Source organism: Natrix helvetica (assembly GCF_964273705.1).
Source record: "Natrix helvetica genome assembly, chromosome: 1".
Lineage (NCBI taxonomy): Eukaryota > Metazoa > Chordata > Lepidosauria > Squamata > Natricidae > Natrix > Natrix helvetica.
The window spans coordinates 209,029,084-209,054,199 of record NC_138548.1 but is presented as its reverse complement, the minus strand read 5'-3'; the positions used below and the strand labels follow the sequence as shown (position 1 = coordinate 209,054,199).

At 40.3% G+C, this 25,116-nt stretch overlaps 1 protein-coding gene across 3 annotated transcripts in view; it reads right to left on the bottom strand.

Annotated features, from left to right (window-relative positions):
• LRP1 (LDL receptor related protein 1) overlaps positions 1-24,189 on the bottom strand; it is a 382,005-nt gene extending 357,816 nt beyond the window's left edge. For all 3 annotated transcript variants that reach the window (XM_081934411.1, XM_081934412.1, XM_081934413.1), the window contains exon 1: positions 23,370-24,189. In XM_081934411.1, coding sequence (XP_081790537.1) covers positions 23,370-23,463 — 94 coding nt within the window. In that variant the 5' untranslated portion in view covers positions 23,464-24,189. The remainder of the gene's footprint in view (positions 1-23,369) is intronic.
• Positions 24,190-25,116: the final 927 nt, after the last annotated feature.

Below are 25,116 nucleotides of genomic sequence, written 5' to 3'. Positions count from 1 at the left end.
AATAAAATTGGGACAATAAAGGAAAAATCCCTTTCCTTCCCCTCCTTTTTCTCTGTGGAGCTGCTTCAGTTGTTCTTAGTTCTATATGGTGTTAGATATGGAAGGCTGATGTTTTTCACTTTGGGCTTTTCCTCATTGTTGCTGTTAGTAGCAAAGGTGTGTCTGACCCATTGAGACCCCATAGACAAAGTTCCTCCAGGCCTTCCTGTCCTCTACCATCCTCTGGAGTCCATTTAAGCTCATGCCTACTGCTTCGGAGACTCCATCTAACCACCTCAATCTCTCCAGGGTCGAGATCCACTTGTCCCCCAGTTATTAAGCACAGAAAGGTTTTGATTGGAAAGCTTCTTGACTAGCACATTTGTGCTTAGAATTATTAAGAATTAGGGTAGATAAAACAATTCAAACGGCAAATAAATACTTTAATTTTGGAATCATTTTTAGATTCAACATTTTGTTTGAACGTGCTTCTGAAAATCAGAAGGAATGGGGAGACCAATTAATATTTATAATCAATAACATTTGCCATTATTTTTTAGTGGCCCATAATCTCAAAGATTGGAGAAATGAATTTTAGATTCTGAGCCATCTCTTTCAAAACAGCTGTAAGGATCTTTACAAAGCAGCATTTATTTGATGTGGATATTACTGACTTTCCGCAAACTATTAAGAACTTGGCTGTTCTCCCAAGCCTTGGAGTAGGAAGGGATTGGGTCCCTTGGGATTTTATTTGTATAATGAAGTTGATCTCCCACTCAGCTGCATTCTTTTTTATACGTGCTGTTTTCCTTTAATTGTAAGCTGCCCAGAGTCATTGAGGAGTTGAAATAGAATTAGTTTAAATAATGGGGGGGGGGGGGATGCTATTTAAAATAAAGAGAGGATAGTTAAAATAAGAAAGGAAGAAAAATGCTATTTAAAATAAGAGAGGATAATTAATTCTTTGAAACCCCCAGACAACAGAGGTCAGCATTGGATGCAGATGAGGAGAGCGGTACTATAATATATTTGGAGAGCACGACAGGCTGGAAAAAGGGGGCTAATATTGCACAGCACCTAGATCTAGCTTTCTGTCAAGTTCAATCTTGGGACATGTTTTGGGGGAGTCTCAGAAGAAATTCCCATTGTTAAAATGAAGAATAAAAAAATAAAAGTCTCCTTCAAGTGGCTCTCAGCTCCTGGTGACTTTCACAGAACCAACAATACCCTGTTCTTGGCATGATAAAGACATTGTTCATGCTTTCACTCTTCCCCAAACTGCCTTTTTTGGGAGCGAAAAGAGCTGGCACTTCCATTTTAAACAAAGATGAATTTTTAAAATAAGACAAAGGAAAAGTTTAATTTATGAAACCTCACAAGTCTTATTTATAACATTGTTAGTTAAATAAGATTTCTAAATAGGTACTCTCCTGTGGGAAATGAGAGTGGCATCGAGTTAACCAGAACAGCAAATCTGGTTAAAAAAAAAAAAAACCAGGTTTGTTCCTAACATTTCCCAGCCATCTAATATCAGCTAATGCAGGTAGTACGACATTGCAGGTAATGCAATATTTTCCCCAAATAAATACCTCCTTAGGTATTGCAATAGCGCTTATACTTATATACCACTTCATAGTAGTTTACAGTCCTCTTTAAGCAGTTTACAGTACATATTGCCCCAAACAATCTGGGTCCTCATTTTACTGACTTTTGCTGAGTCAACCTTGAGCCAGTTAGGATCAAACTGCTGGCAGAGCTTTAAAATTCTACATAGCCATTGCATATTTACTGCCCCTCCCCAAAAGTCCTCAAAAATGTAATATCAATCTGATCCCATAACATGGGACACACCTCTAATAGAGCATCTAATCATTTGAAACTGCTTAGAAGGAAAAATCCAGTGCCATAGTTCAAGCATGGCTTTTTGACACTTCTTTCCTGGGAAAACAATAGTGAAAGAAAGTCTTCTTACTGCAAGTAAGGCCTGAATTCCTTCGGTCTATCTCTCATTTCCAATTCACTTTTCTTTAATTCCCAAGAGATACATTCTCTGCAGACTCCAGGATTCAAAGTGGATACAACAGGAAATACTAAGATAAACAGGATGTCATTTGAGCCAACAAATAATGGATAAACTAATATCTCATATTGCTGCAAAAAAAACATTTCTGAAAATACTTTCTCACAACATAGAAACTATACTTAAAAAAGAGAAGGGGGCTTTGATTGATTCATTTAATTATTTTTGCTTCCTTGGGGCACCTCAGAGCACTTTCTGTACCTGTCAAATGCCTTTGTTTCTCCTTGGAAATACCTCCCAATGGGTCACTCAACAATGCGTCACTCAACATAAGAATTTAGCCTTTTTCAAATTATAAATCCACAGAACTATAGTAATTCAATGCCTAATCAGATCTTAGCTACTAATCACAAACTCGAGTTGACATTTTCAAATGCCCCTGGCCATATATTATTAGTGTATTTACCTGAAAGACGAATCTTCCCCCCATAAATGAAGAGCCATCTTTTGATTCATTGAGTAAAACTGACAGATAGCATTCTTACATCTAATATTCCTTGGAGAAAATTTAGGATTATCGTCCTCTTAAATATATTCAGCATTTTAAAAGAGAGAGACAAATGACTGAAGATTTCTGAAAGCAGGACATTGCAACAGATACACAGGTAGTCCTTGACTTACGACCACAATTGAGTCCAAAAATTGTTAAGTGAGACATTTGTTGAATTTTGTCCCATTTTATGACTGTTCTTGCCACAGTTGTTAAGTGAAACACTGCAGCTGATTAGTTAGTAACCCAGTTGTTAAGTGAATCTGGCTTCCCCATTGACTTTTCTTGCCGAAAGATTGCAAAGGGGGATCACATGATCTTGGGACACAGCAACGGTCATAAATATGAACAAGTTGCCAAGCATCTGAATTTTGATTACATGATCATGGGGATGCTGCCAAGGTCATAAGTCACTTTTTTCAGTGTCGTCGAAGCTTTGAACAGTCACTAAATGAAATGTTGTAAGACGAGGACTACCTGTATTTGGACAGAAGCTATAAAAATGTGAACTCTTTCAAAATTCATTAACATAATTTTGCAGATTAAATCTTATCCACTACTGATTAAAAATAGGTACCACTTCAGTGGGAAGGTAACAGCGCTCCATGATGTTATGCTGACTGCGGAAATATCTTTGGACAGTGCTGGCTCAATTGCCCTTGAAACGGAGATAAGCATGCCCCCTATAGTCAGCAACGAGTAGCAGAGTAAAATCCGCAGGGACTCCTTTTTCACAGATTAAAAAATTATAATCTGAATGTTTGGACCTATGCATTTCATAACCTTCAGATAGAGAATAAAAATCCAAACATGTATCTTGCTAATCATCCTTGACAAATGGACAAGATTCTATAGAATAAGGGTAAAGGTAAAAGTTCCCCTTGCACATATGTGCTAGTCGTTTCTGACTCTAGGGGATGGTGTTCATCTCCGTTTTAAAGCCGAAGAGCCAGCACTGTCCAAAGATGTCTCCGTGGTCATGTGGCTGGCATGACTAAACATTGAAGGCGCATGGAATGCTGTTACCTTCCCACCAAAGGTGGTCCCTATTTTTTCTACTTGCATTTTTATGTGCTTTCGAACTGCTAGGTTGGCAGAAGCTGGGACAAATAACAGCTCAGTTACGCGGTGCTAGGGAATTGAACCGCCAAACTGCCAACCTTTCTGATTGACAAGCTCAGCATCTTAGCCACTGAGCCATTGCGTCCCTATTCTATAGAATAACTCACCTTAAATATTTACCTTCTAATGAGGCAGCTATTTTTAATATGGTTCAACATTATATACTTGTTTTACATTAGAGCAATACTTATCACTCAATTGTGACAGGGCAGTCATGGAAATTATGAAACATTGGATACAGTGCCAAAAATATGTAAGGGAAGAGCTGCAATCAGAAATGTAAATCAAATTTACAGAACAATCTAATACAAGTTTATGGGAAGCAAGTTACGGCAAATTCAGGAATGTTTATTCCTAGGTCAGTGTGTATCTAATACTGCATCTTTAGTAAGGCCGTAGGGCAAAAAAACCTACTTAGAACCATTTTTGATGCCTGATTAATCTTTAAAATATCTTATGTAAGGTTTTAAATTAGTAGATCCTATTCTTGCTATCCTTCAAAAATTCCTTTGATATTAAATGTTATTTTGCAATCTTCACTATAATCATATCATGAAGCCAGCTGGCTGACCTTGGGCCAGTCACGTTCTCTCAGCCCTAGGAAGCAGGCAAGGGCAAATCATTCCAAAATCTTGCCAAGGAAACTGAAGGGACCTGTTCAGGCAGTTGCAAGGAGTCAACACTCTGACTCAAAAGTACAATACACCCCACCCCCAAAACAACAAGTATTAAACATATATCAATTTCAGCAATTTTATTTAAATCCTATAATTTAGTTTTATTTCTGATAGTAGTAGCATTATTCATTTGCCATATTAGGGTAAATGGCAAAGTGTCAGCTCAACCCGACAGCAATCCGTTTGGAGTTGGGCCTCACGGCTATAGATGCCACAAAAGCGTGCGAAGGCTGAGGCTCACAAAATGGCCACCATGTGCGTTGGGGGGTGGTCTGAAAATGGCGGCTGTCAAAGAAATCGGCACCACAGTGCCCACAAACAGCGGAGAGGCAAAGTCTTGCCTCCTTGTGGATGCAATATGCTTCCTAGGCACCGCCAACCACTTGGACAAAAACACAGCCTTGCCTCCGACCTGAGCGGCACGGAAGGCAAATCACCCCCAACAGCCCACTCCTTCCTCTAAAAAGACAAAAAACAAGGTACAAAAAAATCGCAATGAAATGAAGGAAATAAAGTAAATAATAAACTAAAATAATAAACCTGTGCGAAAAGTGGAGAGTCCAAGCCCATTTATCCAAAACTGCTGGAACTCACCAACTGTGTCCTTAATGGGTCAGACTGAGTTGAAAAACTGGCCTTAAAGAGGAACAGGAGGCATGGTTAAAGAAAATTTGAACTCAGTCCTTGGGCAACCAGACTAATTTAACCCATGCTTGGACTCTCCAAGCAGCACACAGGAGAATGGAAAAGTTTGCAAGCTCTGGGCTTAACATGGCCCAAACAAGCTGTTTTCTTGTTTGCCACCAAGAAAATAATCATATACAGGTAGTCCTTGACCTACAACCATTCGTTTAGCAGCCGTTCAATGTTACAATAGCACTAAAAAAAGTAATTTATGACCTACAACTATTGTAGCATCCTCATGGTCATGTGATCAGAATTCAGGTGATTGGCAGTTGACATGTATTCACGAGAGTTGCATTGTCCCTGGGTCATGTAGTCACTATTTGCAGCCTTCCCAGCCAGCTTTCGACAAGCAAAGCCAATGAGGGAAGCCAGATTCTCTTAACAACTGCACGAGTCACTTAACAACTACAGTGATTCTTTTAATAACTGTGGCAAAAGCTCATAAAATGGAGGAAAATTCACTCAACAGCTACTTTGTTTTAGCAATGCAAATTTAGGGCTCACTTGTGATCGTCACGTTAGGACTAGCTATATAAGCCCATGTGCAAAAATACAGTAAGTTTATGGAGTGTGTTAAAGCAGGGTGCTGAGACATACAGGCTAAAAGAAATTGACTCAAGCCACCTTAGAAATATTGTGACTTAAAATGACAAGGAAGCACAAAGATGAGGATCCACCATTTGAGCACCCCTCTAAAATGCAAGTTGTCTCATCAACACCCCTAATGCCCATTCAGTCCTGATTGAATGGAAGCCTCCTTGAATCAGAAGACTTTTGGCTAGACTGTAAAAAAAAAAACTGAGAAAAACAAATTCTGGAAGAAAATCATAGTAAACATTTCCTAAGAGCACTGCAGAGGTGGAATTAAAATCTGACTCAAGGGCATCTTTACCTCTAAATAGCTCATTATTACAACACTCCTTTATTTAGAACTATAGTGTCCTTAATGAAGTTGTGACATCAATCGAGTAATAGCAAAAAGTTAATTTATATAGATGATGATAGATAGATAGATAGATAGATAGATAGATAGATAGATAGATAGATAGATAGATAGATAGATAGATAATCTTCTCTCTGAGCGGGTCTTTAAAACTGAAGTGTGTTCCTCAGATTAAGTCATATATCCTGTATTTTTAAGTCCATTTCAGCACAATAAAAATCTTACCATTACCCTATCCATGATTTTTGGCAGGGGTTAGCATCCAGCATTCTCCAGAAAGGAGAGTGGTGATTAATCCATAGTTTGCTTCCTCCTTTCTAATTTGTCAGTAGATTTGAATGGATACTAGCCTTCTGTTGCGTCTGGAAAATTGCTTACAGATTTTTGAACTCCAGGGGAAGAAAACAGTGCAACTATGAAAGAGATTATTTCCGGCAGTGAAAGGCAGTCCTTTTCCGGATTTATTTAAGCAAAGGCCGTATAACCGTTTCATAAAGAGTTTGTACCTGTAACATTCCTACATGAAGTAGGGTATTAGAGTTCACACATTACATGAAATTATAGGTAGAATTTTTGTTGTTGATATTTTGGTTTTATTTTAGTCTATACTGTTTTGTTATATTTTATTTCATTTTTCCCTTACTCTTTTTTAAGTCTTTTTTTTTTTAGAATGTACATGTTGGTTATGCCGTCATAGCTGTTTTTGGTCATTGTTTCTGAGTTTCATTTTATCTTGGTAGTCATGCATTGTTGTTAAATTTAAAAAATTGGAATTGGTTTCACATTCTGTATAATCACCATAGCAATAGCACTTATATACTGCTCCATAGTGCTTTACAGTACTCTCTGGTTTACAATGTCAACATTTTGCCCCAATCAATCTTGGTCCTTATTTTGCCAACCTTGGAAGGAAGGAAGACTCAGTCAACTTTGAGCCCCTTCAGGATTAAACTCCAGGCTGTGCCTGCAATACTGCATTTCAACCACTGCACCACCAGGGCTCCTATCTAATATTATCTATGGGGGTTTACAAAGAACAATTTAAGCAAGTCATGTTTAAATCTTACTTAGCTTTGGAGAAAGTAAACAAAAGACAGTTTAAAGCTTACCAGAGCAGAAATGTCCGTGCCCTCAAGTAAAAAAAAAAACATATGCAAAGAAATCTATTCACCTTTAAGGTTGTGATTTTCAATATCAATTAAGCCTTTGTCAATTTTCAAATGTCTGCCTGAGATTAGAACACCATGTTTCTGTGCAATAGATGAAAACTTGGAATCTGCAGTAATGGATGATAAAATTCCAAGACATTCTATAGATCCTAAATAGATAATAGGACAAAAGAAGAAACAGCTGCATGAGGCTTAAGGACTGATTGATACTAACACACAAGCCCAGCATTTATGGGAAAAGCTGATTTTCCCCTCTCCACTCTACTGAGAAATGTATTGGGAAACTTTACTATTGTCCAGAAACCCTTGCTTTCTTCCGACTGAAATACAAATGGTTTACCAATTCAAATACTTTCCTACTGTGATTATACAGCTATTGCTCAAATCTCAGGAATCAAACTGTTGACATTTCTCCATATTATTCCAGTTCAGGGTACAGAAGGCAGTATTATTTTACAATCAACTGTTCGTGGAAGCCCCTTTCTTTTCTTTCTTGCACAATATGTTCTGTTCTTTTGGACAGCAAAGAGTATAATTAGGGGAGAACATTTTAGAATGCAGGAAGTCATGCTGGACAACTAGTTCAGGAGATGTGGATTCAGGAATCTATGATTTCTATGATTTTATAACTTCTCAAAATACAATTGTGCATGGTATCATCTGGACTTTTACAAGTAAGAACTTAAATAGAGAAGGTGGTCACAGTAAGGGATGCATTGCTCCACTGACATTTCTGGGCACAAAAACATCCATTCTAAGGATAAAAAACATATTAAGAGGAGCTCTGGTGGTGCAGTGGTTAAAGTGCAGTATTGCAGGCTAACTGCCCACAGCCTATAGTTAGGGCTCAAGGTTGATTTAGCTTTCCATCCTTCCAAGGATGGTAAAATGAGGACCCAGATTGTTGGGGGCAATATGCAAATAATGCCTCTACATTGAAAACTGTCCATACAGCATTGTGAAGTGTTATGGGCAGTGGTGGGTTTCAGCCAGTTGGCATCACTTCAGGAGAACTGGTTGTTAAGTTTCTGGGCAGTTTGGTAAACTGATTGTTGGAAAAAATCATTAGGGCAGAGAACCAGTTGTTAAATTATTTGAATCCCACCACTGAGCAAGATGTAAGCCTAAATGCTATTGCTATAGCTATGCGAAAAGTTTTATTTATTTATTTTCATTTTATTTATTAAATCTGTTTGCCACCCATCTCACCACAAGGCAACTCAAGTTGCACAACTTCATTCCAATTTGAAATAATACAGACCAGATCCAGATTTTAGCTTCTATTGACTCCTTGGAAGAACAGATCTGTCTGTGATCAAATATACACGTGAATCATTGAGTGCTCATACAGGTCAAAATTAATTTTCCAAATTAATGTGTCCGTGTATGTGTATATGTGTTTGGTATGTATGTGTCTGTGTCTGTGTCCGTGTATGTGTATATGTGTTTGGTATGTATGTATGTCTATTTGTTTTTTATACATTTTCTATGTTTTATATGCTCCATTGTACGCCGCCCCGAGTCCTACTTGGAAAGGGAGCGGCTAATAAATTCAATTTATTATTATTATTATTAATGCAGCACTATGTGTAAACTGACACTGAATCATAAGTATTTATGATTCAATACTTAGCACTCTCTCTTAGCACAAAAGAAGTAATTTGTTAAAATTAGCAGAGTCTTATCCTTTTTCTCTTCAATTCCCTAGAAACTCTTTATCTACTGATTATGTGCCATCATGTTAAGAGTTGATTTTAGTGGCAACATAGATTTTTCCACGATGATTTATCCTCAACCTGTTTTTCCAGCTCTCCTAAGAGAACATGATTGCCACCATAATTGTCAGCCCTTCAAGGTTATTCAGAGCTGGGAACAGACTTTCAAGACTATCCCTACACTTTATGGAGATAGGCTATGGTAACAGAATCCTGTTTTCCCTTCCTTGCCTCTCGGTACTCCAGGGAGTCAGGGAGGAGCCAGTTTGAGTCTCTTCCTAATACTTTCCATGTTTCTGGGCTCAAAACTTGTTTTTGCTTATATTGTGTTGAAAGAGTTTCCGAATAGTTTCTCCAAGGTCATCTCCATGGCTCCCTACATTAATCAAGTCCATCTATTCTATGGCTGGTCATCCTGTTCTCTTTCTTTTTACCTTTCCCAGCATTATCAACTTCTCAAGGGAGTTGTGTCTTCATACAATGTGGCCCAAAAATAAGATAATTTGAACTTGGTCATTTGTGCCTGAAGTGAGAACTCTGAAATGCCTTGTTCTATGTTTTCATTGTTTGTTCTCTCAACTATCTGTAGTATTGTCAACAGCCTTCTCCAACACCAAAGTTTAAAAGCATTTATGCTCTTCCTATTCTGTTTCTTCGAAGTCTGATTCTTACATCTGCAGAATATCGCGGGAAACGCCATTCCTGCATGAATCCGATTTTGTACACATAGATCAGGGCTGTCAAACTCGCGGCCTGCAGGCCAGGATGTGTCACGCACTAGCCACACCCACGCCCATTTAGCGAAGGGGAAAAAAGACCCGATATGTCACGTGACACCGCCATGATGACGCGAGTTTGAAACCTCTGATATAGACACACCACGATATCCAAAAATTGGATTTACTGCTCTGTATTTGCTTTATTGTTACTTTAACCAAGTATCAATACTTCGTATATTTCTTGATTGCTGGTTCTTTTACTATTGGTAGTTGACACTAAAAGAATCTGTTCACCATTATCATGTTGTTGTTATCAAGTCTGACTGAATATTCATTGTTTTTAGCTATATTTTAGTCTGTTTTTTCTACTGCTATCCTTGACTTTCATTACAGAGCTTACAGTTCAGCTGCATTGCCAACCTGGAACATTGCTCTATCTGGAATATAGCTTGCTATCCTGTGTATAGGTTTTGCATGAGGACAATTACATATTCTGGGAATACCTTTTTTTCTAAAAACATTCCACAGCCTGACATGATCAACACCAATCAAAGGCTTTTCCACAGTCAACCAAGCATGTACTGTATGACTTCTCTTTGGTATTCTTTGTTTATTGCATCGGCAATAATGTCTCTTCTTCTTTAGCCTTTTCTGAAACCAGCTTCAACATTTGATATTTCCTATTCCATGTAAAGTACTAGTCTATGTTGGATGATCCTACTCATTTTTACCAGCATGTGAGATTAAGGCTATTGTGCAATAGTTGCACACTTGGTAAGTCTCCTTTCTTCCATATTGGCAAAATTGGCCTCTCCCAATCTGTTGGTTAGTGTATTATTTTTCAGATTTATAAGGATAGTCTGGTTAGAACTTTTAGTAATTCTTTGATTGTTTGCCTTATTTTATTTTAGATTTATTTTTTAAAAAATTCTGCTTTTACTCTTTTTTGACGTTACTCAGGACAGTGAAGATATAGAATACTCCTTCCTCCTCCTATTCTCCCCACAACAACAATCCTTTGAGGTGGACTGAGAGAGTGAGTGGCCCAAAGACCCCTAGCTGGCTCTCATGCCTAAGAACTCAAGTCTTCTGCTTTCTAGCCTGGTTCCTTAACTACTTTGTAAATTTTCCCTCAGTTCCCGTAGCCTTCCATCTTGCAATGAACAGGGTACTGACTTAAGTCCATCTTCTAAAAACAAATTTGCAGGGCTAGTCACAATCTTCAACTCTAGAACTAATGCTGTGCTGTGTTTCCTCTCCCTTACATGCCCACGTGCCTACAAACTGTAATTCCTAAAAGATTATAAATTATGAAAAAGACAAGAACTTCACTCAATCATAACAATATTCCATTGAGACCGATATTTTATCTGACAACCAGATTTATCAAGAGGAAAAATGACCCTGAGTTTAAGATGAACCCTCTTCCCACTAAAAGAAAGATTCATCTGCTTTGTTTAATATTCATCTGCTTTCTTTGATATTCACTGAGTCAATCAAAGTTTCTCCCCTTATAAAAGTAAATTATTTGAAGACAGTTTGAATTATTGAATCTTTCCTTGAAAAAAATGTAGTATTTTTGGCATTTATGGTTTTTGCTTGTTTTATTTTAAACTGGAACTCTCTGGAAAGATTTCAAGATGATATAATACCACACACACAAAAACAGTAAGCGAATAAAACTTTAAAAACAGCAGAACATCTTAATACTTTGAGATGTTCATGGAAGTCCTGAAGGCAACGGCATTCAATTGCTCTTGCTTTGTAGCAGTTGATATTCAATAATCTACCATCTCCAGAGGAGATTTCATAAACTAGCAGCTATTTTTAAGATATAATTCCCAGAATTCCTGGGGTTTAAAGGAGGAATAAATTCCCAAAGCATGTACCCATCTTTGTTGTGATATATTTCTTAGAATTTATCTCTATCATAATCATTAGAGCTGAGTTAATCTTTCCACTAAACAAACCTGGGGGATTGGATTAATTTGTAATAATCACTGCAATCCATTTATCTTGTCAACATAGTGTACAGAGTCTACAAAGGAATTAGAAGACTTAGAGAAAGAATAACATGAGACTTCAAATTCTCTCTCAGACACACAGGCACATACAAGTAGTCCTCAACTTATGACCAGTCGCTTAACAACAACCATTTGAAGTTACAACAGACCTCCCCAGGGCTTCTTACAACCCTTTTTTCAAAGTTACAATAGGGTCACATACTCTTGGGCAAACACGCAACTGCATTTTGGGTGCTTAGCAACCAGTTCACCTTTACAGCTGTTTGCAATGCCCTGCAGTCATAGGATTCCAATTTGCAACTTTTTTTGCCCTTTCCAACATTAACTTCCGGTTTCCAGAAAAAAACATCTCTTGGGGGAAATGGATTTGCTTAACGACTGCAGTGTTCACTTAATGACCACTGCAAAAAAACATGTCAAAAAATAGGCTCCAGTCATGTGCAATATCGTCTCTCTTTTATTCACCTAAAAGGGATCTAGAGTCTACCACACTCCATTTGTAATAAGCTCCCATCTCTCCATTCAAACAAATTATTTGTTTATTGCTGTAAGCTGCCTAGAGTAGTCCAACGGTGAGATAGGCAGAAAACAAATGTAACAAACAAAAAACAAAACAAATAAATACATAAAAACACAACTATAAGAACAAACTCATTGGCATTTTTTTAAAAAAAATCAGCCTTTGGCCTAAACAATTAGACAAGCCCTTTTTCTGAGGGCAAAAATGAAGGAGATTTATATACACTATCGTAAAGCTGCCAAAAGAAAACATTAAATATTGAAACATACTTGGAATTGGACATTATTGTTTTATAGAGATAGCTCCTTTTCAGAGTAGCACCACAGCGCTTGGGAGGGGGTGGGTTTATAATTTTATTCTACCCCTTTTTTGTGTGTCAATTGTCCTTTGCCTGAAATATAATATAAGTAATACCTTTCAGCATAAACAGAAACCATAAGAGGGGATATTCAAAGTGATAACAGTGGAAAACAAGGTAGTAAAAAAGAAAGAAACCTAGAACCCTCCTATATGCTTTAGCAGAATATAAATTCATCTAACTCAGTATTGTCTTCAGGGCTTAAAAGCAGAATTTTACAGTTTTAAAAAGGGATTTTTTCCATATGCAAAGTGTCTAGGATTTTCTGGATTCTAGCATTTCCTCATGTCACTTCTTTGTAAAAACAGATAGTAGCCTGTTCTAAGCATGACTTGAAAGACTGCTGCTTAATATTATGTGTTGTATGGTCCTGAGGGACAAAGGCAGAATTCATCACGTAATATGCAACATCCAAAATCAGTCCTCAACAAAACCAGTGTCTGACTTTTCAACCTGCCTTAATGTGATGAGTCTGCAACATGCAAGAATAGTTCTGCTATTCTGATTTTAGCATTTTATATACAGATAAAGGCATGTGAGGATCTCTGAGAGCTGAAGAAGCTTCTTGGATGAGAAATGAAACGTCTTCAAAGAAAAACAAGAGTCCAGTTGCCTCTTGAAAAAGCACCTTTAGGACTTCCTCAACCTTGTGTCTTCCACAACTGCTGGACTACAGCTGATTTAATTCCCAATCCTTGGGGTGCAGCCCAACGTATTAATGGAATACCAGGTTGGAGAAAACTTCTTTCTCAGTTTATGACTCCCTGATGACCTATATCTAGAAAGATACTGGAGTCCAGAAGCAGAGGAGTTCCAACTGAGGGGCCCTTGGTGCTCTCCAAGCTTGGTTGTTTTCTTGCAAACAGTTCATTAGCCAAACTAGGTGACCTCAACAGGGCTAGTCTGATGATTACCTAATCTGAGTAATGAAACGTCTGCAAGAAAATAACCAAGCTCAGAGAGCACCAAGCATCTTTTTTTTTCCAACCCTGAGCTACAAATATTCACCTATATTGGTAGAGTTCCTACTGATCAATAATTTGGGAGCCCTTTGCTGGGAAGAATTCAAAGCCTTTGTTTTAGTTGTTTCTCTATGAGGAAGAAAGCAAGCAAGCAATGTAACCATTCCATGAAGCAGAATGGCAAGAATATTGCGCCATTTTTTTCTTGGGGTATGTGGTTTGGCACAGCTCTCATCTGCACTGAATTAAAAGGCTCCTGGGGAAAAAAAAGACTTGGCCCAACTCACTCCATCTGAGCTCCCAAAAGGTTGAAAGAAGCAGAAATCTTTTAAGAGGAGTTCCAGTCCACGTGCCTGGCCATTTGTGCCGGAAATTGTGAATTCCCAGAGACTCTGCTGGATTCTGCCCAGTTCTAGAATGATCAGTCTGCTGCTTCATGGGAACTACAGTTGCATTGTGCGGTCTGATTGCACAAAAAAATGGATGCGCTATGCCAAGGTATATCTAAGAGTTCAGCATATAACTGCCACATGAATTATACAAATCACTCTCTCCTTGCTTGTGTCCATTCACAACTAGACAAAAGGAATGCTAATTTGATACTGAATTATGGCTTGGGTGAAGCTGTGCAGAGACACTGTCTAGAAGCATTCTGTCTTTCTTCTTGAGTAATGCATAGGGAAAGGAAACAATCTCTCTTCTGTTGAGCATCTTTAGCCAAAAAAGAGAGGGATGATCAAAAGATTATTTAGTAAGGTTTATGGAAAGAGATGCCCTTTGGAACACATTTCCTCTCTACAAGGCCAAATAAGCCTCTCTTGCCCTTCGCTTAACTCAGCGGTTCTCAAATAGTGGGGCGCGCCCCCCTGGGGGGGGGCGCGAGGCTCCATAAAGGGGGACGCGAAGGCTCCCTTTCCATCTGGGTGCAACGGCAGCGAAGGCGTGGGCGAGGCATAATATATCCCGCCTGGAAGTGGCAGCACTTCGGACTGTGGATTTTCATTGGAGCCGCGGGCTGGAGCTGTGCAAGAAGCCTGCTCGGGCGGGGGTGGGAGGGAGGGAAGCATGGGACCGCCCGTCTTCGCCACTGCGTAGCTCGCCTCCCCACCAGCAGCTCCACCGCCAGCATTCCGTCTGGAAGCGGAAGCGCAACAGCCGCTGTTGGGGAAGGGACAAAGAGGCGGCGGTCGCCCGATCTTGCCACCGCCACCCCTTCGCCCCTGGTAACGGCGACTGTTGTGCTGCTGCTTCCAGCTGGGATGCTGGAGGAGCTGCTGGCAGGGAGGGAGGGAAGAAGGGGAGGAGGGAGTAAGGATAGACAAGCAAGAGGGAAGGAAAGAAAGCAGGAGGGCAGAAGGGAGGTGGAAGGAAGGAAAGAAAAGCAGACACGCCGGAGGGAAAGAGGAAAGAAGGCAAGCAGGCAGGAAGGAGGCAGAAGGAAGGAGGGAAGAATGGAACTGGAAGGGAGGCAGGGAAGGAGGGAGGGAGAAAGGAAGGATAGGAGGATAGGGAAAGAGGAAAGAAGGCAGGCAGGCAGAAGGGATGGAGGTGCAAGGAAGGAAGAAAGCATAGATAAGCAGGAGGGAAAGAAGGCAGGCAGGGGGAAAGAGGAAGGAGGGAACTGGAAGGGAGGCAGGGAAGGAGGGAGGGAGAAAGAAAGGATAGGAGGATAGGGAAAGAGGAAAGAAGGCAGGCAGGCAGAAGGGAGGGAGGTGCAAGGAAGGAAGAAAGCATAGATAAGCAGGAGGGAAAGAAGGCAGGCAGGCAGGGGGAAAGAGGAAGGAGGGAACTGGAAGGGAGGGTGGAAGGAAGGATAGACAAGTAAGAGGGAAAGAGGAAAGAAAGCATGTGACTACGGTGGGAGACGAGGAAAGACCGGTGTGCTATGTTATGCAGAGGTGTACTTATAACAATTTTATAGACAAATGATACTATTTACAGTCGCCGGGGGGGGGGCGAAATGTTTTCTTCTTCCTAGGGGGGGCATGACAGAAAATAATTGAGAAGCACTGGCTTAACTAAAATAATATTATACTTGTGTATCTTTAAAATCTAAGTGCTATCTAGCCGCATGCTATTCTTGTCAAGTTGCCATCGGTTGAAATAGGAAGGGAAAATAATCATCCCTGTTTCTGTGTTGGTGATCCATGGCCTACAAAAATTAAATTGGTACTGGCCTGGAAAATGAGGGCTTAAAAGTGCCACTAAAATCAATTGGCTATAAGCCAAGTAATTTCACAATTAAGGACTATCCTAGAATGGACTTAGAGTAGACACCTTCTATGCAAAATGGTCAATAAATATTTAAATATGCCAGACCAACAGATCAAGTTTATCAACAATCTAAAATATCTTCAACTTTGATCAAGGATGAATTGTTGCTCTCCCATTATAATGCAGACTTAAATAAATCAAAAGGAACTTGCCTTATCTATTTCTTTGTTATTAAGAGATTATCTTCATAGGCATTTTCCATTAGTAGTTATATGATTCTGAATAGTGTTTTATCGATTAAGACTTATTAAGACTGATCTCTTAATAACAAAGAAAGAGATACACCACGTTTCTTTTGATCAATGCCTTCAACATCAACTCTTAAGGTTTGCAAAATACAAATCCAACACTCATTTATTATCTGGACTCTCAGGCAATTATGACAAAAGGACTATTAAAATCAGGGCAAAACAATAATCAGTCATCTTACGCTTCAACTCAGACCAGAACCAGTGGAAACAACACAACCAAAAGCAAGCATCCTGGCACAAGTGACAGTTTCCCATTTCTTCTGACACAGAATTCCAAAATAACCTAGTGCGGCAAGGCACATCACCTCTAGCCCACATTTTACAAAGCTATACTTGCATCCTACAATACAACTGAATTCTGTAAAAGTTTGGGGGAGAATGGAGTGAAGAGCTCTCAGACATTGGAGTTGAAAGAGCAAAGGAGAATTCCTTGTGCGGTATCCAAAGGACAAATGGAGATTCCCCAAATCTTGAATCCATGAATGGCCCTTTGAAGAAACATGAAAATTATGGTTTCCCACTCTGTTCAGGACAGAGTAGGACAATACTGCCTTGTTATTTAAGCATACCCTTCAAATTATGCTTAAATCAAGCATCCTGTAATAGAACAATCCAATAGTATTAGTAGCTGCATCTCCAGCTTGTCATTTTCTGTGTCTCCACTGTGTACTCAAGAGGTGTGGCAACCTATCTCTAAAATCCCAATTCCCACTCTGGCTTAGGTTCTCGAGATGTACTAGTACTCTGCAAGACCCAGACACAGTACAGATAGTCCTCAATGTACAACCACAATTGAGCCCAAAATTTATGTTGTTAAGTAAAACATCTGTTAAGTGAGTTTTGCCACATTTAATAACTTTTCTGGCCACATTTGTTAAGTGAATCACTGCAGAGAGCTGTGAAAATATTTACAGACCTCTCGCATCCTGGACATGAATTGTTTCAACTCCTACCCTCAAAACGACGGTATAGGAGCACTGCACACCAAGGCAGCTAGACACAAGAAGTTTTTTTCCCAAACGCCGTCACTCTGCTGAAAAATAATTCCCTCAGCACTGTCAAACTATTCACTAAGGCTGCATTACTATTATTATTAGTCTTCTCATCATTCCTAGCACCAAAAACTAATTCCTTGTGTGTGCAATCACACTTGGCCAATAAAGAATTCTATTCTAATCTATTCTGTAGTTGTTAAATTAGTAACACCATTGTTAAGTGAATCTGGCTTCCCCGTTGACTTTGATTGTCAGAAAGTCACAAAAGGGGATCACATGACTCCAGGACACTGAAACAGTCATAAATATGAACTGGTTGTCAAGCATCCAAATATAAATCATATGACCATGGGGATGGATACAATGGTCATAAGTGTGAAAAATAGTGATGAGTCACTTTTTTCAGCACAGTTGTAACTTCCAATGGTCACTAAATTAACTCTTGTAAGTCGAGGACTATCTGTACGCATAAACAGTGCCACGTTAGGAAATGCTGTTTTATTTGAACCGGGTTGTTGCAGCTCTTTGGAGCATAACAGGGACAAAATTAATAGCAAGGGTAACACAGCTTGTTATCTTCTTTCTGAATTCCAATCTTCTTCCTCCATTTTTCATTGCGGCTCATTACACATTCATTGAGGTTATGTTATTATCAATTGTGATTACAGCATTTTAATTTAAATATAGTGGAAAATCTACTCTTTTTTTCTCTACCTCCCACCCCCCATCTTCCTTGAAACTTTTTTTTTGGGGGGGGGGAATGATCTCTCACATACCTCTGATTACAGCCGGGCAAATTCCCCAACTATAGTTGGCAACCTCAACTATATTCTGAAACGATGATTAGCATCCTAATCATTCCATTAAACCTGAAAAAAGACTATTCCTGGATGCAAATAGATCCCAGGCCTTGCCAATAAAAAGACACATATATACCTTCATACTATTCTTCCGATTAAAGATTCCCACATCTCAAGGCACATATTGCCTATACCAATGATGGCGAACCTTTTAGATATCAAGTGCACAAATTGCAAACTGAAAGGTGCATGCGTGCCCAAACAGGCACATTCACGAGCAGGCACGCGCACATGCACGGACATGCGCTCATGCGAGCATGGACATGCACGCAACACGGAGCAGAGATCCGAAGACCAGCTGGCCAGTGGGAGGTGGGGTATCCCAAAAACGGCGGCGCAGCAAGAGGTAAGATCTTTTTCTTTCGTGAGCTTCCGTTTCGTCGTTTGCAGGGAAACAGAAGCTCACAAAAGAAACGCCACAGAGACCTCACCTGGGGCAATGGCACACGTGCCAGCAGAGAGAGCTCTGTGTGTCACCTCTGGCACGCATACCATAGGTTTGCCATCACGGGCCTATACCATGGATCTCAGTCTATTATAGTAACATTCCTTAGCAAAGGTTTAGCATGGATCAAGCTTCAGTTACAACAATAAAAAAAAGAACTCCCTCCCAATATGATCTTTCATTCATACAACTGGGTTATATTAATTTTTCCTAACATTTTCTCCTACCATCCTGTCCCCAACCGAAACCTTTCACAACAGCTCAATATTGTAAATGTCTTCATGAACAAATAGGGTTCACAGATTCCACATTCAGGAAGTCACATGTAGACATATTTTCATATTCTTCGATGAAAAATTAACTATTTCCCCTGAACATTAAAATGCAATGGGGTACTAATCTGGCTCCTTTTACCACAGTACTAGCAATTCAAAGTTATTCAGAGAGAAAAAATAGTCTTGCTTTTGGGTAAATACAGTAAGATTAACAGTCCATGCAACAATCTGACTACTTTCCGATGTCATTCAGATCCAGATGTTATGCTATTTTCCTCAATGACTATGTCAAGGCCGATCATGAAGAAATCCTTGCCCACTCTATGGATATTTCAGACCTTCTTTGTATTGTCAGATTTCATTCTTATTAAACCTGTTTATCTTATAAGAGAAATGAGGAGCTCTGGTTTTAGCCCTAACACAGGCTATTAGGCCAGCCCGCCAGGCCTAAAATGAGGGCCTGTGTGTCTGGCAATCCACCACCACCACCAGAGCTCACCTTAATATGCAAAGCTAAGGATGGTGTCAGAGTTTCGCGGGATAAGGTAAATTCTTAAAATCAGATATAGTAATGCCCTCCATCTTTTGAGACAACTCTCAGAATTCAAAGCCAGCATGGTCCACATTGTTAGTTTCTTTATGGGACCAAGGAAAGGGTCATCTGATGTAGTAGCTAGCACTGGGCTAAAATGCAGACGATCTTAGTACAAATCTCCACATACCCATAATACTGTTTAGTGATCAGAAGCTGGTTATTCTCCCAATCATATACTTCACAGGTTTGTCAAAGGCTGTCGGAGGAAGGATACGACATAACTTAAATGCATTCTGAGATTCTACTGCAAATCATCATAAAAATTGAGATAGAGAAAAGGCAACTATTTGTCATACTCAACATAAACTAGCTAACACTCTCACACTCTCTCTCTAGAAAGAAAGAAAGAAAGAAAGAAAGAAAGAAAGAAAGAAAGAAAGAAAGAAAGAAAGAAAGAAAGAAAGAAAATGACATATCTCTTTCTGGACTATATTAATTTTTTAATTGTTTCTATAGTTTACTATCCGGTAATAACACTCATATAACTCCCCTATTTATGTTTTGAGGTGGTATAGTCTGTGAAGAAATCATTGTTGATGCTGGTTGAGTAAACCAGACCAATGATGTGCTCACACATACACAATCCTTAGTATTACAAAGTAGTTTCGGTGCCTCAGTGAAACACCAGGCTATTAGTGATCTATTGCTAATATCAGAACCTCCATGTGTTCTAATGACTTCGAATACAGTCATTAAATGTGAAACTTCCAGTTCAGTAACTCAGCATACAGTATGATGTCCTCAAATCAACAAACCAGTCCTGCTTTCTTTCAGAAGAGGTACTAGAGATAGGGCCAAAGAAACTTGCAAGTGCTTACATGTAGCACTCAGTAATTTTTCTTGGCTGATGCATATAATAATATACACATACACGAACACACCCCTATCCTAACATGTTATATAAAATGTTAGGGCAGCAGCAGCAGCTTTGGTCTGGAATTAGAATAACACATCAATTTTACTGGAGTGTTCAGAAGGCTTCTTTCCTACCGTTTTGATGCTTTTTCCTTTATTACTCAGAACTGTTTTTATCGGAATGCCCTTTCTACCCAATGTAGGTAAAACAATTTGAGTCGATTTAAAAGTTCCTGTTGCGATTGGGTAATAAGATTTTTTGAAAAACCACTTTTACCCAATTTTGGATAATTTAAATAGATTTGGGATTAGTTCCTTGTTAAACTCCCATTTCAAGTTTATAGTAATAGAGATCAAAAACCATAAACCAAAGATTTAACAGGAATAGTTTAACAAATAACTCGCAAATAAAGAATTTTTAAAATTTAAAGACAAAATAAAACTCACAGTAGGGTAATGACCACTGGAAAAGCCTACTACATGCATTTTTTTAAGGTAATCTGACTTGTGTTACACAGAAGTGTTAATCCAGATCCAGGTCTACCATGTAGCAGACTGGGGAAGTTGCTTAGTAAGTAGAAGAATAGAAGATGAGAAACAAAGAGCAGCAGCAAGTTTTGGGTACCATATTATCTGCCCTCTCATTTTCACAATCCCATCAACCATGCACTTAAGCTGAAAGAAAGTAACATTAAGGCAGGAGACCCAATATGTCAGTGTTAGAAAAGATGTTTAGACATGCAATTCCAGCCCCTGAAATATTTTTATATCAGAACTGAGAAAGTTCTCAGACTAGTATTAGGACAGGTTCTATTTTCAAGGGGAACCAGTACTAGATTAGGTCAGCCACTGATCTGGGCACATGGGACATGGCTTTTCAACTTGGTGAAAAGGCAAGCTAGTTACCGTAGATCCTGCAATAAAAATCTTTCTGCTTTTCACAAACCAGAAGAGTTTTTCTCAGACAGACCAGTCCAAAACAAATAGGGGCCAGAGAAACAACAAGAAATATTCACAGGGAGCTATGGCAGCTCTATTATAGGATGGAGTCCCCCTCCCCGAAAGCCCCATGAAGTTTTCCCATAAGTCTGAATGCCACACCTTGCAAAGAAACCAATTCTTTAAAATTGCCTCAATCGCACTGTCTTTGTTCTTACAGTCTTTTCGCCTAATCCCTATGCATCAGCTATTTATTCAAAGCTGAAGGGGGGAAAGTATCACTCAATACATTGCATATTTCATGAAGTCAGGATGGAGTGGGGAAAATGAAAAGAATATTTCCAGGACTAAGTTCTTGCTTCAGTGATCCCTGTCTGAATATTAAACCCTAAAGAATGAATGCCATCCAAGGAGATTTGGCAAAATGCAGAGTAGCCCAGCAGCTCACACAAAACCTTCCAGAAAGAAGTTGGAAAGGAAAAAATTACCTCTTCAATTCAGAAAAGGCAGAGAAGCAGGAGAGTTTTTTTTTAAAAAAAAAAGCAGTTGAGTTTTAGATTTCATGCTGTAATAACAGGTCACTCACTTTTGGCTTGATTACAAGATATCCTAAAGTATACCATCAGATACCACCTGTTTTTCCCACTCTTCTGCCTAGCCAGTGGTAAACAACTCTTACCTCTCTTCAAAATTCCTCTTCTATAAAGAAGCTTCAAAATGTTACATGCAAAGAGGGTACAGCACACCCTGCATATTTTGGAAGGCAGGAAGCCATGTTTTAAATGCAGGAAATTAGACCTCTCCAGAATGGAGCTCTCCATATTCAAAATCTGAATTTTCAGTGAGTCTGAAAAACCTCTACTATGATCTATGTGGCCACCCCTCAGAGACAGCAATGTTCACACCATTTTACCTTTGGTGACCAAAAAAAGCATACGTAATACAAAGGGATGAGAGACGTATTCCTTCTCTACAACCATTTTGCAGCGGAGATGATACTTTGCAAGAACTATTTCAGTAGCAGACATAGTTACTTTTACGATCCTTCAGGCTAAGATTTCCCATGTCTCAGTTAGAGGAAATAGGAACTTCCTCAAACCCTCATTCTTGCCTCTTCCCTCTAAATAATTATTCTCCCCATCACTATATTTCATCTTTCCATCGCCTTCAAAAAGTACCATTGTTGCTGATGTATGACCTAACAGCTACCTTATTACCTCTTGATATATGCCATGGCATAAGCAAGGGGAACAATGCAGCCCCTCCTTCCATTTGGGGGAAGAGGACAGAGGTTATTGGTTTTACAGATGGACATCTCAGCTCAGGTTCCAACATAATCCTGGCCTTTGGGGTCACCAGCTTCACAGACACCTCTTATAGTTCATGGCTAGATCTTTAGGACAATCAACAAAACATTAATCCTTGGCTCTCCTTTTCATTATTCTATCCCCAAAAGTATTTTGTGGGGGAGCTTTAATCTCCATATTACAGCTTCCTTGCCAGTGAAGAGGTGTGATCTACTTGAGGTACCAGCTTCAGGCCTACGCAATGCCAGCTAAACAGGCTCCAAATCTCAATGAGAGTCTGGCTGAAAACAGAAGCAGCAATATCCTAAGTAAATATTTATGAGGAACAAGGAGCCAGAAAGACAGTTGAATTTGGGCATCTTCTTGGCACAGATAAGAATATACAATGAATCTATAAAGTACAAGGTTTTTTATATATATATATATTTTAAAAAAATAACAGGATGGATGTTAAATACGTGTTAAGGCTGTAATCCTCTTCCCTACTACCTGGCAGAAAGCCCGGTTGAACTCAATGAGACTTGCTTCTGAATAAACATTCACTGGAATGCAATATTTCACTCTCATTGTGTTCTAAAGCTACACATCAGCAGCAGGGAGGGGAGGAGGAGAAATTCCAGCGGTCTCTCCATTCAACATTTGAGAACAGATTTCATTTTAGAAAAGATTACTCTCATTAAGTAGATTCTCATTTTATAGCATGGGTTTTTTTTTGCCACTGGTCCCCCTCCCACAAAACAATCCTAACTCCTAACTATCTTCATACCTATTCACACAACCATTTGTTCCTGGAAAGAAATCTGCATAAGCCCCAATGGTTTGGCAGGGGTAGGAAACAAAAATGCAGGCAAATGAATGTAAAATATGCAACACCTTCTTTCGTACATTCGAGATGGTTTGTATTTGGGGAGATGTTTTTTTTTAATGCAACCTTCTCTCCAAAGTGGAAAATATATGTGAATTCCTGGAAGGACAGTCCCCTTCCTCATCCCAGATTTTTTAGGTATTTAAAGGGGGGGGGGGGAATCAAGGGAGGCTTACTTTTTAAAAAGACAAACGCAACAAGTAAAACTAACCAGAATAAGGTAAAATGCATTTTATAGAAGAGGGGGGGAGGATTCAACTCACCTTCAAGGGTAAAAACAGGGGCGATCCCTATTAGCATGTGCAAAATTCCTAGTAAAAGCAGCCACAGCCCCACTTCTACTCTGTGGGGCAGCATGTTTGTGCAAAAATATTTTTTTAAAAAAATAAAAAAAATAAGACCAGGTTGCTAGATAGTCCACGAAAGACGCACGGTTGCAGCGGCTGTTTCGTCTCCGTGGCTGCTCACCGTCCCCACCTCTTCTTCTTCACTCTCTCCTTCCGAGGGTCTTCAATTCTTTCACCATCCACTGAAGCAGAACCGGGAGGGGGGCGACGGCCAGGAAAAAGCCCCTCTCCTCCTCTCTCCCTCCCAGCCCAGGAGATGAGAAAACCCAGCAGCGGCAAAGGCTGGGGAGGGGAGAGGAGGGGGTTCAGCCCTTCTTAAGCGAGAAAGAAAGATTGCATGCAGGAAAAAATATCTATATTTGAGGGGGGTGGGTGGGTCTGAATGATCAGCAGCAGTCCGCTTCTTCTGCACTAGCTTAAAAACAAGCCAAGGTAATCGCAGCGAGCATCAGAGCTTCCAAGAACGATGCATAGGGAAGAAAGAAGCCGGGGGAGGGGGGACGCCGACAGAAGGGGAAGAAGAAAATTGAAAAGGGGATACTTCTGGCTTCCGATAGAGGCGAAGGCAAGCAGCTCCTCTTCCTTCCCAGCCTCTCCGAGTGATGGAGAGGGGAGGATGCACGGGGTTGATGCCGTTTGCAACCCCCCGGGAACGCTCTCTGCACGACGCGTTCCTACGCCTCCCGCCACCACAGCCGGACGAAGGAAAAGCAACCCCCGCCTGCCGCACCAGTAGCCTCAGCCGCCTGATGGAGCTCACGCCGCCTTCTGCCTGCCTGACGTCATAGGCTCCCAGGGAAAGGCAGGGGAGGGCGCTTGCAAATGGGGGCTACGCGGCAGTGGGCTTAGGGCGCATGCGCTCTATGATATGCCCTGGTGCTGAATCGTGGGGTAGAGGTGGGGGGGGGGAGAAAAGCGGCCAGGTCGTACTTTTTTTTAAATAAAAAAAAACAACCCTCCCAAAGGAGGATTCATCACCGTAGCGGCGGGGGATGCACGTGGATGCAGTGTACAGCCAGCGTAAAAAGAGCGCTGTGTACCTCAAAATCACACACACACACAAATAAATAAATAAACTCTGCCTATTTCAGGGGGAAATGTCAAAGGGCGACGCGCGCCTTCTTCGTTTTTCGAAATGCTTGTAATGTGGTGGGTTTTGTTTTCCTCACAGCCCCCCTCCCCCCTGTTTCCCGCCGCCTAATACCAAACCCACGAAATACTGAGCGACGTCCTAATGACAAGGACGGCCCCCTTCCTCTGGCACAAAGGGAATGCACGCCGGGGGAAGCTGCTTGGGGGGGGGGCTCCAATTGCCACAAACCTTGTGGAGGGAACCGGCGCGCACCCCCAAGTTTTCATTCCGAAAACGCGCGCGCGCGCACACACACACACACACACACACACACACCTGCATGCCTGCCTGTATTGGGAGGAGGGGAAACCTGCCGTGCTTAACATGGCATACCTCTCCCCATTAGCTAATGGGGTGTGCGCAGGCATGCAAGGCAGCCAGATCCTTGTTGCAAGGGAAGGCACCTATATGACAGCACGAACGGGCGTGGGGGTTTTGTTTTTTGTTTTAGTCAGAGCGATGGATGCAGCCAAAGCGGCTGAAGAGGTTGCCCCCTTAAAAAATGTCAGAAAGGCAAAGCAGCCCCACAGC